General features: G+C 36.1%; 1 protein-coding gene across 1 annotated transcript in view; it reads left to right on the top strand.

Annotated features, from left to right (window-relative positions):
• The first annotated feature begins 1,759 nt into the window (after positions 1–1,759).
• Positions 1,760–15,858, top strand: part of LOC140154385 (uncharacterized) — a 29,112-nt gene continuing 15,013 nt past the window's right edge. Inside the window, exons 1-15 of the mRNA XM_072176951.1 lie at positions 1,760–1,895; positions 4,379–4,496; positions 4,800–4,929; positions 7,588–7,617; positions 8,488–8,592; positions 8,877–8,897; positions 9,246–9,272; positions 9,575–9,651; positions 10,535–10,642; positions 10,869–10,924; positions 11,215–11,319; positions 11,711–11,783; positions 12,456–12,486; positions 12,712–12,816; positions 14,571–14,672. Coding sequence (XP_072033052.1) covers positions 4,831–4,929; positions 7,588–7,617; positions 8,488–8,592; positions 8,877–8,897; positions 9,246–9,272; positions 9,575–9,651; positions 10,535–10,642; positions 10,869–10,924; positions 11,215–11,319; positions 11,711–11,783; positions 12,456–12,486; positions 12,712–12,816; positions 14,571–14,672 — 939 coding nt within the window. The 5' untranslated portion in view covers positions 1,760–1,895; positions 4,379–4,496; positions 4,800–4,830. The remainder of the gene's footprint in view (positions 1,896–4,378; positions 4,497–4,799; positions 4,930–7,587; positions 7,618–8,487; positions 8,593–8,876; positions 8,898–9,245; positions 9,273–9,574; positions 9,652–10,534; positions 10,643–10,868; positions 10,925–11,214; positions 11,320–11,710; positions 11,784–12,455; positions 12,487–12,711; positions 12,817–14,570; positions 14,673–15,858) is intronic.

Below are 15,858 nucleotides of genomic sequence, written 5' to 3'. Positions count from 1 at the left end.
TGTAACTGATAAGCATAAGCTGACAATACAGGTGAAACAGCAGAATCAAAATCAGTGGCGTAGCGTGGGTCATCAATAATATACTCATCATATTGGGGGAGACCATGAATGGGGAGGGGCACCGGGTCTGATGGGGGGGCACAAGCCGTTTTCGGCCATTTTCCTATGGGATTTTTTACAATTTCAGATCGATGGGGGGGTCTGCCCTATGACGCTACGCCACTGATCAAAATAGGCCTACATGTTGTATGGTTGTATACATTTCCGATTCAATGAATTGAATTGAAATGAACAAAAAACACATTTCGATTCAATGCATTGAATTGAAATGAAATAAGAAAAATATTTCGATTCAATGCATTGAATTGAAATTTAAAAAAAACACATTTCGATTCAATTCACTGAATTGAAATGAAAAATGGCAAAAATCAAATTCAATTCAATTCCTATTCCAATGCATTGAAATAACTATAGCAGCTGTACTGTACGTCAACTTGCATAAGCTTTAATAGAAGGAAAATGTGTAGCTTATTTCAATGACTAGATATTTATTTGGAAAACAATTTGTTTCTCTTTCATGATAATGATTTTAAGGGCTTTTTTGATGAGTTTTATTGACGCATATCTTGGTATAAGGCCTATATTTTCCAACAATGACATGAATAATGTGCAAATTGTAGAAAACCAGAGACATAGAAGAGAACAATAATTTGAGTATGTCTTTGAGGAGAGCGTGGCCTAGCGGTTAAGGCGGTTAAGGCGTAGGACTGTGAATCCAAGGGTCAAGGGTTCGAATCCCAGGTCCGGCTCTTTGTGTCCTTGAGCAAGGCACTTCACTCTACTTGCTTAGTGCTTCGGAGGGCACTTTAAGCTGTCGGTCCCGTGTACATGCATATTTTCTCACATTAATGTAGTGTGCACGTTAAAGAACGTCACAGGCTATTCGAAAAGAGCAGGGGATCATCCCGGTACTGTTGACTGTACTTCAAAATACACTCAATCTACTCTAGGTTCCAGAGTAAAAATAAGTACAGCTTGTCTGTACGCAGTGCGATAATACTCATACATATGAGGTAGGCACTTACAAGGAAGAAGAAGAAGAATCAGGTTTATTTTATATTCTATTACAAGTGGTTACATAATGTATTATGCATTCATTTTAATTATTTATCTATTCATTTAGGCCTATATATATTTATGATAGTTTAGTATATAAATAAATAAATAAATAACAAATAAATAAATGAATGAATAAATAATCAATCAATCAATAAATCAATAAATCAATAAATCAATAAATCAATAAATCAATCACAACACAGTAGCCTGGGCAATAATGTGGCACTGTAATAAATTTACATGAAATAATCAAATTCTTGTTGTCATATTTCCTGAAATATCCCTTTCTTTCTGCTTATATTTATTTTTAGTATCTATGTTATAACACAGGGTTTTAACTTTATTTATTTATTTTTTATAACATTCGGCCGAAGCCAGGCTAAGCCCATAGGCTACTAAATTTAAGGGATGCCATCCGGATTTGACAAGACAGGGATATGGCAGAGGGGATATGGGAAGAGGTCCGATTTTAGATGCAGCAGAAAAAACATGCGAGGACGAGCATGGATCGTCAACCAAACTCACATGTGGCACCGCAGAGAATTGAACCCTTGCCACAGCGCGGGAAGAAGCGAGTGAGAAGACCACTACACTAACCACTACACTAACTACACAGGACCGTCTGCTCGGCGCGACGACAGACGCGGCTGCACTCGCGCGTACGCACGACTGTGTATCTAAGGCTAAAACAAACTGGAAACGTAGGACATTGTAACCAGCCATCATGATCATACCCGCTGTTTCGTAACAGCGGTCTTCATTTTGCATCTAGACTTGTAAGTATATAACATTTAGTTTATTAATCATTATGGTTTTGAGCTCGTTTTGCTCTCCCTTTGCAGAACGTATGCTTTTCATGCTCTTTCTAAGAAGAGTGAGATGCACTGGCCATTGCGTCTTATGGACCTAATTTTTTTAGACCAAAGTTATTATATCTTTTTTCGTTCAAATGATTTCCCATCAAAATGAGGTCACCTCATATAAACAGGATTTAGAATGCCGCAGGTCTGGGTCATCTTCAAGTCACCATCTTCATCGACATCATACCCATAGGCTTCATCATCAGCAGGAGCATCATCAACAGCAGAAGCAACAGTATCATCATCATCAGTATCATCTACATTATCAACTGCTGCAACAGCAACATCGTCATCACCCGCATCAGCATGAATATTATCAGCTGCATCATCATCTTTTTCTTCTTTATCATCATCATCGCCATCAACACCATCATCATCAGCTACAGCAGCAGCATCATCAGCAGCAGCAGTACCAGAAGCACCATCATCATCATCATCATAGACATCAGCAGCAACATCTACATATCATCATCTCATACTGCAACAGCAGCGTCGTCAGCATTGGCATCATCGATGATCATCACGGGGATCATCAGTAGGCCTATCACCATCATCAGTATCAGCAGCATCTAGCAGCATCAACTTATACATCGATCATCGGCAGTATAATCATCATCATCAGCAGCAGCAGCAGCAGCAATATCATCATCGGTCGCACGTCGATCATCATCATCGGCATCACCAACATCAGCAACATCATCATCATTAGCATTGCCATCGTCAGCATCAGTATCATCATCATCAGCAGCAGCAGAAGCAGTAGCATCATTAACATCGTCATCATCATCATCATCATCATCATCATCATCATCATCATCATCATCATCATAAGCAGCAGTAGCATCATCATTAGCATCGTCAACATCCAACATCAGCATCAGCCCCAGCAGGCTATTATCATCGTCGTCATCATCGTCATCATCATCATCATCATCATCATCATCATCATCATCATCATCATCATCATCATCATCATCGGCATCCTCATCGACATCAGCATCATCAGCAGCAGCAGTAGCATCAGCAACAACAGAAGCAGTATCAACAGCAGCAGCGGCAGCATCTATATCTGCTGCAATACAAGCATCGTCAGCATTCATCATCCGCATCAGCACCATTATCATCATCAGCAGTAACAACAGTGCAGTAGCATCATCATTAGCATCGTCATCATCAGCACTAGTATCATCATCATCTTCTTCTTCATCATCATGAGCAATAAAAAATATCAATTTCTATGAAACGATGCAAAATAAAGTAATTAAAACGTAAAAACATTTTAATGTTTTAAAAAGAATATAGGGTCTAGGTCCGATATTCAGGTGAAATAAATATCTTGGTTACTTGGTTACTTGGTAGGTATAGACTCCTAGTTCCAGACGGAAGAGCCCTCAATTTCTCTCTAAAGGTAGCAATACTTGGTGCAGAAATAATCTCTTGTGGCAGTGAGTTCCAGTCATTAATCACTCGATTACCAAAAAACTGCTTTGCGACTTCTGTCCTTGCCTCCTGCTTAAAAATTTTGTGGGAGTGACCTCTCAAGCCTTCTCTATGGGGGAGTTGGAAGAACTTATCAGCAGGTGTCTTATACCTTCCTGTCATGTATTTGAAGGTCTCAATTAAGTCGCTTTCCTGTCTTCTTAGCTCCAAAGTAGGGAGGTAAATTCCCAGCGGGCAGAGTCGCAGACACCTCTTCTGCACCTTTTGTAATCTGTCAATATCTTGTTTGGTTCTCGGATTCCATACGACCGAGGCGTATTCCAAGATGGGTCTAATGATAGACGTGTATAATGTGAGGACTTTTTCCTCGGTGAAGTTGCTAAAACATCTTTTAATCATTCCAATCCTCTGATTTGCACGCTTACAAATTCCAAGAATATGTTTTGAAGGCTTCATGTCGTTACTAATAAGAACACCCAGGTCTTTCTGCTCAGAGACATCACAGAGATAAGTTCCATTGAGAGAATAAGCATAATTGAATGCAGCACGGAATCTAAGTGAAACACATTTGGTAGCATTAAAACGAAGCAACCACAGACGAGACCAAGCAGAGAGGGCATTCAAATCCTGCTGAAGCACACTACAGTCCTCCACAGTCTTTATGTTTCTATAAATAATTCCCTAATTTCCCTTTTCGGGGTATTAGGGGAACAAGGGGTTTGGGTTGCATTGCATTAAAGGTTAGTTGGGCTTGGGTGAGTTTGTATAGTAAATTCCACCAAGCATTGCTATAAAGCATGAGAACAAAAAGTTAGAACAATTTTCACAAATTCAGTATTATATGTTCCTGTGGGATTTTTGGATCTTTAAAAAAATATATATCGACCTACCGACCCAAAAATTTTTGAGCTGAAAGGGCAAACAGACCTTCTTTTTTTCTGGCCTTATTATTATTTAAGGAAGAAAGGACGAACCAAACGAAGTAAACACACCAGCAGACGATTAGAGGGAAAAGGTGCGGGCTGTAGGGGCTGATGGCGATGTAGGCCCTAGAGGCATTCATGAAACCATCGTAGGGTGAGTTTTAATTCCTTCAACTATCTCAATATTGTTGCCATTATACGACATTTCATTATTTTCATCCCGCCTTTTATTATTTTTCGTGTCGCCTTTCATTTATTTTCACATGTAAACAAAACAGTTACCGGTATATATAGGCATAGAATAGGCAAAAGTAAAAATAAATAATAGGCCAAGATAATACACAAACTGAAACTGCTTTAACTAGTTATACTCCAACAAAATCAGTCGAATTATAGCCAAAGATTATAAAATTATATTGTTTTAACTTTTAATCATTTTATTGATATTTTGTCCTAGACGGTGTAGGGTAGTCGGCTACACATCCAATATGGCAGGCCATCTCAACGCCTTAGGGTTGCCAGCCCATTTAGATGAGCAAGCGGAATTGGAGGAAGAACTTGAAGATATTACATCAAGACTTAAAAGGGTATGTTTTGAAGCATTATAACAAAAAATGGAGAAAGAACTTTAGACAGACAGACATTAAAGCAATAATGTGTGATTTGCATAAAGACTATATTCCTATGTTAGTTTTCACTGATAGCGAGGCCTAACTGATCACATTGTCCCCTTTTAATTTCGAGTCAAACAAATGATGCAAAACGAAGAAAACTGCTATATCATTTCAGCACCCACAATGCGTGTATCAGCTCGCTGATCGTATTACGGTCATGAATATTGGCGTAGTTTCACACAGCTAGGACGATCAAACAAGACGTTTTATACAACTTTGCAGAGTTTGTGCACTGTAAAAAATATTTTACTCAACACTGAGTAAAAAGGTCACAGCTCAACAGTTGAGTACAAAATTAGGCTACTCAACATTGAGCTCATATAGACCACAACTCAATAGATTAGTAAAAAATTACTCAATGTTCTATATGAGCTCAATGTTGAGTAATATTTTACTCAATTGTTGAGCTGTGACCTTTTTACTCAATGTTGAGTAAAAAATATTTTTTACAGTGTATGCATGCGTTTTTGTATTCTAATTACAATTTTTAAACATCCGTTTAACTTGATATCAGTAAACCAGCTGTGTACTTTCATCGAGCTGCAGCTAGAACTAAATTAAAAGGATTGACGTTTTAAATGAAAATCTACCCTTCTAAATAAATCTATTTTACAAAGATTATAATCAAATGTAATTGTATAGGTGCATGTGTGTTTTATGCAATTTTGTAGAGTTTTTATTCGTTTAATACAGTCTGATTAACATTTTTTAAACATAATACCGTTAACGTGACATTAATGAACCAGGTGTGTACTTTCATTGATCTGTAGCTAGGTAAAAATAATGACAAGTCAACTAAATGGATTTATATTTTAAATGAAACCCACCCTTTTAAATAGCTCCAAACAATTTCTTTTCTCATTAACATTTTATAAAACATTTGGCACAAAGTTTCTGAGGAGTGAGAGCTACGGCCCTTACGAAACAGTACTGTAAAACTAATGCAGCAGGGTCATCTAAGTTTTATCATGTAAAACATTTTGTAAAACATTTTATAACATTTTATAAAACATAATAACGTTAATTTGACATGTTCGTGAACCAGGTGTGTACAGGGGCGTATAGCCAGCCCTCTCTGCCAGGGTGAGCAAGGCTCCAAAAAGGTTTCTTCAATTCATTCCCCTTTCTCGCATTCCTTCCCCCTTTCATTAAATTACTTCCCCTTAAATTACGCCACCTTCTCTTCCTTAAGTTCCCCTTCGTTCTCTTTCCGTCTTCTTCATATTATTTAATTTCTTCCCCTTTCTCTCATTCCTTCCCCCCTTCCACTCACATAAATTACTTCCCCCTCAAATCACTCCCCGTTCCCTCCCTTAAATTTACTTCCTTCTTCATATTCTTCAATTTCTTCCCCTTACACTCCTTCCCCGTGTGCATGAATTGCTTCCCCACAATAAACATGGAAGTTGTTTTCTTTACCTCTTTTTCCCCTTTCATTCCCCTTTCCCTATTCCTTCTCCCATCCCTCTTAGGGACCGTTCACCTGATGCAAAAAATGTTTATCGCAAAAATTTTCGGGGCCCCCCTTTACAGACCTTGAACATTTCAGGCCCCCCTTTTTGACATGAAAATTATGGGTCAACCCCATAGAAAAGCATATAAACTCAATTTTTCAGGAAAATTTGTGGTCATTTTTCAGCCCCCCCTTAGGAGGGTCAAAAAATTCAGGGCCCCCCCTTTTGTATCAGGCCCCCCTTACAAGTGTTTGTGAACGGTCCCTTAGGCTTCCCTTTTGTTTTTTCCTTTCCCTATTTTTTAAAATTTATTCTTGTTTCCTCTCTGTTGCTTTTCCTTCCCTCGTGACACTTTCTTTTCCCCATTCCCTCTTCCTTTTCTCTTCTTTAGTTCTCCTTTTTTCTTCATTCCTTTCTTTTTCTCTTTTCTTTTTCTTTTCCCCCTTCCTTCCAGATTTTTCCAGGGTGGGCGATTCGCTCACCCTGCCCACCCCTAGCTACGCCACTGGGTCATACTGTCCGTTTTCCTATACACAGAGCTCTCACAATTGACGCGTGACCTTTACAAGTAGTGTATGTTAGAAGTATAAGCAATTGCCTAGTTAACTGTGTGAAAAATAACCGGCCAATATTTAGGCCTAAAGTATTCTCTGAAATTCTAGAAAATATAGTTTTGTAACATGTCCTAAATTTAAGATTGACATGTAGAGAATAAGCCATACTTGATTGACAGAAAGTACTAAATTTGTACTATGACGGTTGAAGTAAAATGTGCATGGGAATAACACGGCGAGTTTGGATAGATGGTAGGATTTCTTTAAAAAAATGTATGTTCCCCCGTTATTAAAGCTTGTACCGGGTTGAAGATTCAGATATTTGGAAAAGAATAAGTAATTGAAACATAGAGCAAGTACTAAAATCATAGCTTTTATACTTTTTGATTATGATGCTAACTAGTTCATCCCCTATAGCTACAACACAGCGCTACCAGTAGGGTTCAATTGCCTATTGTGAGTGCCCCTGTGTTGTGTGCATACATGTAGTTAACAATTACTGCATGATGGTAATCATGATATAAATGTTACTATCTCAATAATATTTTTATTTTTTCTCCTAGACTTTAAACCGCTTTGACAAAGAAGATGAGGTAAGTACATCAAGAAACTTTTTTCTGTTTCATATTTTCTTCCTTTCTTTCTTTCTTTCTTTCTTTCTTTCTTTCTTTCTTTCTTTCTTTCTTTCTTTCTTTCTTTCTTTCTTTCTTTCTTTCTTTCTTTCTTTCTTTCTTTCTTTCTTTCTTTCTTTCTTTCTTTCTTTCTTTCTTTCTTTCTTTCTTTCTTTCTTTCTTTCTTTCTTTCTTTCTTTCTTCAAACTCCGGCTTTTCAAACTGCCTTCCTTGATCGATATCAGAACTTCAGGCCCGATTCATACTCCATATTCGACATTCGAGTCCTTCATCAAGTATTCGCTTTTCAAACTGTTTCAATCCAACTTTAGCTTCTAATGAATGTTTGTTGAATAACAATATATTTGAAGTCGAATATTTTGTGGAAACATATGATCGATTTTACGTAGAAGTTAAACATTGCTGGAATTAGAATGGATATAAATGTTAGATTAAATAACGTGTAGGCCTACTTGTTGCTTAGAATACCGTAAAAATCGATAATAAGCATACGTGAATATTAACGAGTTGCTCAGACAATGAAGAATTTTTACAGTAGTTTGTTAAACCTTTTCATTTTTTTTATTTAATTTACAAATATCTGGGTTAAAGATATTTGTTAATTAAAAGAAAAAAATTAAAAAAAATGATCAAACTACCCTAAAAATTCGTTCTTGTCCGAGCAACTCGTTGATAGGCACATATGCTTATTATCGAAATTTTACGGTACAAATAAAGATAATGAAACCGGCCTAACATGCCTAACAAACTGTGAGGCTATTTTGTCTTTCCTGTAATTTTTAAATAAAAACCAGAAGAGTAGGCCTATATTTATTATTTATCTATTTTCAGCATGAAGACGATGACAACTTGGAAGTGGATGAACGCGTTGCTTTCCAAGCTCGTTATGAGAGTATGACTGCTCGCATGGAAGCCATGGCGCAAGAACGGAGTGCGGTAAGTGCGACCCACCTTCCACGAAGCCTAATCCTATATTAGCAATTTCTCTTTTTTCATAATTGTTCGAGAGGGGTTGTAACAGTATAATAGATATTCTTGCAATCATACATATTTTTGTTGCAATCATGGCCATGTTAAACCATTATTGACTGTTAGTCTTTAGCGTGGAAATCATGTGACTCATCATCATTCCACAATATCTAGGTCTACATAACAGTTTTTTTTATACATTTCTAAATAACACCAATAACCCGATTCTGTATCCTGTTTTTCTTTTATAGTTATTGTCATCACTTGCAGAGGTGAGTATAAATGAATGTGAAAACATTGTAGGCCTAATCAACCAATGTTAGTCGTAGGTAGATTCATATGTGCTCAGTCGCCTCTGCGGATTTTGTTCATTTTGAACTAACGTTTTAGTGACGTTTCACCACTACACTGAAGTGGTTTCACCAGCTTGTTCAAAGATGCTTAGTCTCCCTCTAAGATGGGGCACAATACACGAAGGAAAATATTTCATGGGGAGACTAAAATGAGCTCCATTTAATCATGTTGAACGTTGCGTTCAGTGCACGCAATGATAAAACATTGTATTTAATAGTTTAAGAATTTGTTACAATTGGACTTTTTGATTTTTATTCTTGTTACAGTGGCTTGACACAACTGACGTAGAATCTGTAAGTTAAAGAAACATATTCAACAAATAAAACTAGAAAACACCCGAATAATAACAATATACCTTGGGACCTAATTTTTATAAAACAAATATCATCATCATTATGCATCATCATCATCATCATGATCATGATGATCATCATCATCATCATCATCATCATCATCATCATCATCATCATCATCATCATCATCATCATCATCAATATCATGCATCATCATCATTATTATCATCGTCATCGCCATCATCATCGTCGTCATTGTCGTCATCGTTGACATCATTATCATTATCTATTACTTGTTTTAGGCGGAAACACCCAGCAGACCGGAGAGTAGATCAACTCCAAGTCCATCGGTGGAATCAGGACACGTGGACAGAGCAATGTAAGTTTTATAATTGATTTTGCAGTCTCTGCTATAATAAAATATCATATATTAGTTATAAAATAAAAACAACCCCTAAATAAAACACAAAAAACCAAAACACAACACAACAACAAACCACAACAACCCTCACAAAAAAACCCAACAAAACAACCCGTAACTAGATGTAGGCCTATAGGTTAGAATTTCATATGGGCCTGTTAATGTTATACAGCCATTTTATTTCGAAGTTGTGATTTAAAAAAAACAACCTGACCCAACTATATTGGATTCGACTATAATTATTGTTTTCTGCATACAGGCCTGGTAATTCACCTGTGATAATTCTGCAAGTAAAGCAGAGCGCCCACGAATAAATGGCACGGATATTGTTTATTTTTGTCCTTCCATTAAAAGATAGACGTTAAAACAGAAATAAAGCACACAATTAACTAACTTCAATTTAATAAAAGGTATATGAAAAATAACTCAAAAGAAATGGAAAGGGAATAATATGGAACATAATTTATATAAAGTATTGAAGATCGTTAAAACATCGTAACTTAAAGCCCCATTCAGTGATCCCAGCGGAAGTGTAAAAAATTAAAATTGTGTAGGCCTATAAATTGCTTAAAAATGAAGGATAAGTCATTAAATTTTTTAAATTGTCATTGAAATGAAACATTAGGCAAAAACGAGGAAAGCAGCAGTATTGACAAAATTGAAGCCCCATTCAAATACATGTAGCTAATTTCGGTTATAACTTCTTCCTACAGTTCGGGTTAACCACCAGAAGGCTATGTTAGCATATGCTATTGACAGAGGTACAAAAAGTTTAACTTGGATGATTTTTTATGAGTTTTCGAATGAGCAAATCACTGAACAGTACAATTTACCGTTGCAGGTTTGATAGTGTGGTAACTACACGAATGGGCGTTAAAAAATTGAAGAAACTAAACGAAAACATGGTGAATCAAGCAGTCAAAGGAAAGGACATGGAGCATATGGCTAAGTACTGCATATCAACACTCTTGTTTTTATTCGTTTATTAAAAAAGGAATATATGATCGTAACAGGCTATTAACTGGTTTATGGATGATTTTCCTTTACCAGTTATACTAAAGGCATAAAGATAAAGAATATATTCTTTCATTCTTTCTTTCTTTTTTTTTTTCTTTCTTTCTAAACCCCGGCCTTAAACCTAACCTAATCTAACCTTTTTTCATTTTCTTTATCAGACAAGAGTCAAAACTACAGAAGAAAGTGGTAAATAAATTCAAGTTAATGATGGACGGTGAGTGCGAAATTAAGCAAACATTATAGCTTGAGTCTGGCCTAGATGATTTAATTCTAGGTTTTTTTGGATGTTCGACTGATATCCTTGGAACATTTTTATTTCGCCTTCATGATGGTGCGGTACATTCCTAATGTAACATGAATTTAAGTTGCAGCAATGTGTTTATTTTGACTAAATAGCAAATTCTAAGGACATTCTCAGATCTGATATTTTTTCACCAGCATATACTCAAACTTGAACGTACATGTTATGTATCTGTGATGAAGTGTTTTTTCTATTATATATAGCGAGAAAAAGGAGCGTCATTGGCAAAACATTTGGAGCTCATTGGAAGCACGCGTCAGAAGAGATATGTGCCTTAATCACCAGAATAAGAAAAGAGGGTGTATCAGGTATGGATTATATATAATTGATTGAACAAGATTATGTCATAATTTATGTGTCTTAACTTGTGTTTTCGAATCCTTAGCCATTGAACATATTTTGGTGGTTTTAAAAGTTTTCTATTGTTAAAGACAATGTTACCAAAAAACTTACTAAGACACCATTTGTACAATGATTTATACGATGAGTAAAAACGATCAACTTTCAGAGCCATCTTCATTGTAACGAGATATTGTATGAAGTAAAGATTATGGTATACAGTGGGTGGGGTGTGTGGAGTGCATGGCGTGTGTAGGGGTGGTTGTATATGTGTTTGCAAGTGGAGTGTATTTGCGCGAAAAACAGCAGAAATACTAAAGTTAGTTGAAAGTTCCTACTGGTGTATTGTTGTACTTGCAGGTATTGACGAGTTAGAAGCCCAACTTGATAGAGCATCACGGGGAATTCAGAGACAGGCCGAGGAAATGCAAAGGTGATACAGAGGGAGTGTGTTTTTCAATTGGGGTTACCTGAATGGATGACTTCATTTGAAATCTACGCTCCCTGTGTGATAGCCTAGATTAAGAGCATGTTAAGATAAAAACACTAATTTCACACCATAAACGATAACCATTATCACAAATCAATTATCAAAATTTCATCCCGATATTCTATCAACTGAACTAAAAATTAAGTTAATTAATTTGATGGGATGAAGAGTGTGTGAGATGGGGAGGGGGGATGACAGGGAGTGTGTATTTCAATCGGGGGTACCTCATGAAATCTGCACCCCTATGAGATTAAGGTAGTGTCTTCCATATGGGGTGTATGTGTTTCAACGGGAATAACCTATTACGGCAACATCTCCGTACGGTTTGCAGTTTTTAACTGTAGGCCTATATATGTAAATTATTGAGGTGATTCAGCCTCATCCCCCCATAGCCCAATACGTACGTGACTTAAGTATCTATCACATTCGCTTCAAGAGGCACATGCAATGAAATGATTTGTCCGACGTTTTTTATGGAAATGCTTAAACGTTGACAACTGGATAGCATGGATTTGCAAGTTATCAAACGGTGTGACAAAAAACTGAATGAGCCTTCCTTCTTTTTTTTAAAAAACAAGTTGGTCATTTTAGATGTGTTTTATTGTTATTTGACAGACTGGAACATAAAGTACATGAAAAGGACATGGTAAGCTTTGGTTTGTTCATATGTTAATACTATAGTGTTCATAAAGATTGCAATGAAATTAAGTGAAAAAAATGGATTGTTATTGAATGTTGAACATTTTGAAAGATAGATGACGAAGAGAATGGAGTAAAAATTGAAAACGAAGAGCAAGAATTATTCAACCATTTCGTTCGTAAAACTGATTTGAAGCAAAATATCAAGTCAAAATGTCTGCTTCTCTTGTAGGAAATTGGTAGGCTTACGAATGAAAACGAGAAAATGAGTGGCGAAGTAGAGCTGTTAACATCTGAAAAGGAGAGGTATAGAAATCAATTTATAAAAAAAAAAAAGGTATGTTAATATTGTTGATATTTCTGCTTTAATATCTAAAAAAGCAGTTTTAGATACCAACGCTGCCCTAGGCAATAAACAGTTTAATCAAACTAAATGAGTGATTTGTCACTAATATTGATTTTGAGATATTTTATAGACTATGCCATAGTCGATTTTTGATAAATAAAAATATGTTTTTAATCACGATGAACGCATTCCGTTGAACTCAAAATTATACTGATGTTTATTATAATTAAAGTATTCAATAATGGTCATAAAAAGTTTTTATAATTAGTGACAGTAAAAGTTTAGAACACATATGCCTATGTTATTGAATGCAACATATCTTGGCATAATTATACTGGCTCACTTCAATACTGAACAACTCTGATTTTGGAATTTACCAGTTTATTGATTGCGAAAGCCCGAGTAAATATTCACTTGGGAAGCTAACAAACAGGAGTAGGGCCCTATACGGTGATTGAAAAAATCACAACTGAAAATCTGTCAATTGTACACAAATTAAGGGGATACTACACCCCTGTAGTAAATTTGTGACTATTTTTGCATTTTCTCAAAAATAATAACACACTGGTAACAAAAGTTATGTTTATTATTGGGGCAAGGAATCCAATTACTACACTGAAATTTCAGTGACTCAAGACAAGCGGTTCAGTATATATGATCAGAAATGAGGTACATTCTAGCGGTACCTCTTTTCTTATCATAAATAACGAACGGCTTGTCTTGGGTCACTGAAATTCCAGTGTAGTAATTGGATTCCTTGCCCCTATAATATACATAACTTTTGTTACCACTGTGTTATTAGCTTTTGAGAAAAATGCAAAAATAGACACAAACTTATCGAGGGAGTAGTACAACATTAAAACAATTCAGAGTTTTATGCTTAAATGTAATACTAATAGCAAGAGTATGCACAATGAGCAAGTGGACTACGGAGAAGTCTAGATATTTTACTGTTCTGATTAATACTTAAATGACCATAACTTTAGAACCGTAGGCCTAAGTCATATTATCATAATTATTGTGATGGGGTTTTCATTGAAATATTAAAAGATCTGAAAATATTACATCACATGCAGCGAAAGTTAAAACTGAATTTTGATTTTGCTCGACAAACGACTCATTTAACTTGATCACATCACTGTAAAAGTGACCCCTGTTTTTTTCGTGATTGTTTAATTTTTCTCCGTCATTTTGGTATCTTTGTATAGCCCAAATAATTATCATGGAATCTGTGAAATATTAGAGCTGAAATATATTTTGATTGTAGGAGAAAAGTTTTTAACACAAGTTATATTGTTTGTCCTTTGTAAACCAATGTGGCCTTGAAATGCATATTTTGGCCCTACATGTAGGCGGAAGTAGGGGTCAATGTTATTCAATGAAAGTGGAAATAGCTTGTGATGAAATCGCATCGTGCACTTTAATATTTTAAATCAAATTAGGCAAATTGAATTCATGCATGTACTATAAATGAATATAATAGACTAAATACTCACTTAAAGTTTATTTTAAAACTCTAGAAATGAATAATTACACTAAATTGAACATGAAAAAGGGTATAAATAGTTGCAACGTAAGACCCGTTGTATTTCTAAAAAAATCTTTCACAAGACTTTTTGCTAGAATATTAGTAGATTCCTACAAAAAAAAACGCCATCAAAATATCGGCGTATTCAAAAAAAGGAAACAAAATGGTCACAAAAATGTTGTCTTTTGAGCAGTTTCCTCTTATTGCAATTTAACAGAAATTGAATCAACGCCAGGAAGAAGTCCTGACACCACAGGCAGAGCAGGGAGCATTCAGTGATGGCGAAGAAGAAGAACTGAAACGTCTAATAACTCCAACGGTATGCTAATCTTTAACGACCTAAGAATGAAAAGATACAGATTTAGCAACATTGTGGCCTGAGAACTTGTTAATAATAATTAGCTCTACTTTTAAACAACTACCTCTTATTACTGTTGCACTACATGGGCTTGCAGTTGCTGTTGAACTTTCTGATCACAGCACATATTACTACCGGCTACCTCTAATCACAACTACTGTTGAACTATCTCTGATCACAGTTACTGTTGAACTACCTCTGATCACAGTTACTGTTGAACTACCTCTGATCACAGTTACTGTTGAACTACCTCTGATCACAGTTACTGTTGAACTACCTCTGATCACAGTTACTGTTGAACTACCTCTGATCACAGTTACTGTTGAACTACCTCTAATCACAGTAACTGTTGAACTACCTCTGATTACAGTTGCTGTAGAACTACCTCTGATCACAGTTACTTTTGATCTGCCTCTGACCATAGTTATTGTTGAACTGCCTCTAATCACAGTTACTGTTGAACTACCTCTGACCACAGTTACTGTTGAACGACATCTGATTAAAATTACTTTTGAACTACCTCTGACTGATCACAGTAACTGTTGAACTACCTCTGATCACAGTTACTGTTGAACTACCTCTGTCCCCAGTTACTGTTGAACTACCTCTGATCACAGAACCACCTACCTCTGACCACAGGCACTATTATAGAACTACCTCTCAACAAAGTTACTGTTGAACTACCTTTGATCACAGAACTACCTACCTCGATCTGACCACAGTTCCTATTATAGAACTACCTCTGATCAAAGTTACTGTAGAACTACCTCTGATCACAGTTGCTGATTAACTAGCTCTGAACATTATTACTGTTGAACTACTTCTGATCACAATCACAGTTACTGATAAACTACATCTAATCACAGTTACTGTTGGACTACCTCTGATCGCAGAACTACCTACCTGACAACAGTTACTATAGAACTACCTCTGATCAGTTACTGATGAACTACCTCTGATCATAGTTACTGTTGAACTACTTCTGATGACAATTACAGTTACTGTAGAACAACCTCTGATAACAGTTACTGTTGAACTACTTCGGATCATAGTTACTGTTGAACTACCCCTGATCACAATTACTGTTGAACTACCTCTAATTACAGTTACTGTTGAACATCCTGTTTGCAGTTACTGTTGAACTACC

Source organism: Amphiura filiformis, chromosome 6 (assembly GCF_039555335.1).
Source record: "Amphiura filiformis chromosome 6, Afil_fr2py, whole genome shotgun sequence".
Lineage (NCBI taxonomy): Eukaryota > Metazoa > Echinodermata > Ophiuroidea > Amphilepidida > Amphiuridae > Amphiura > Amphiura filiformis.
Note: the sequence above shows the minus strand (reverse complement) of the source record. Positions and strands in the feature narration are given on the sequence as shown.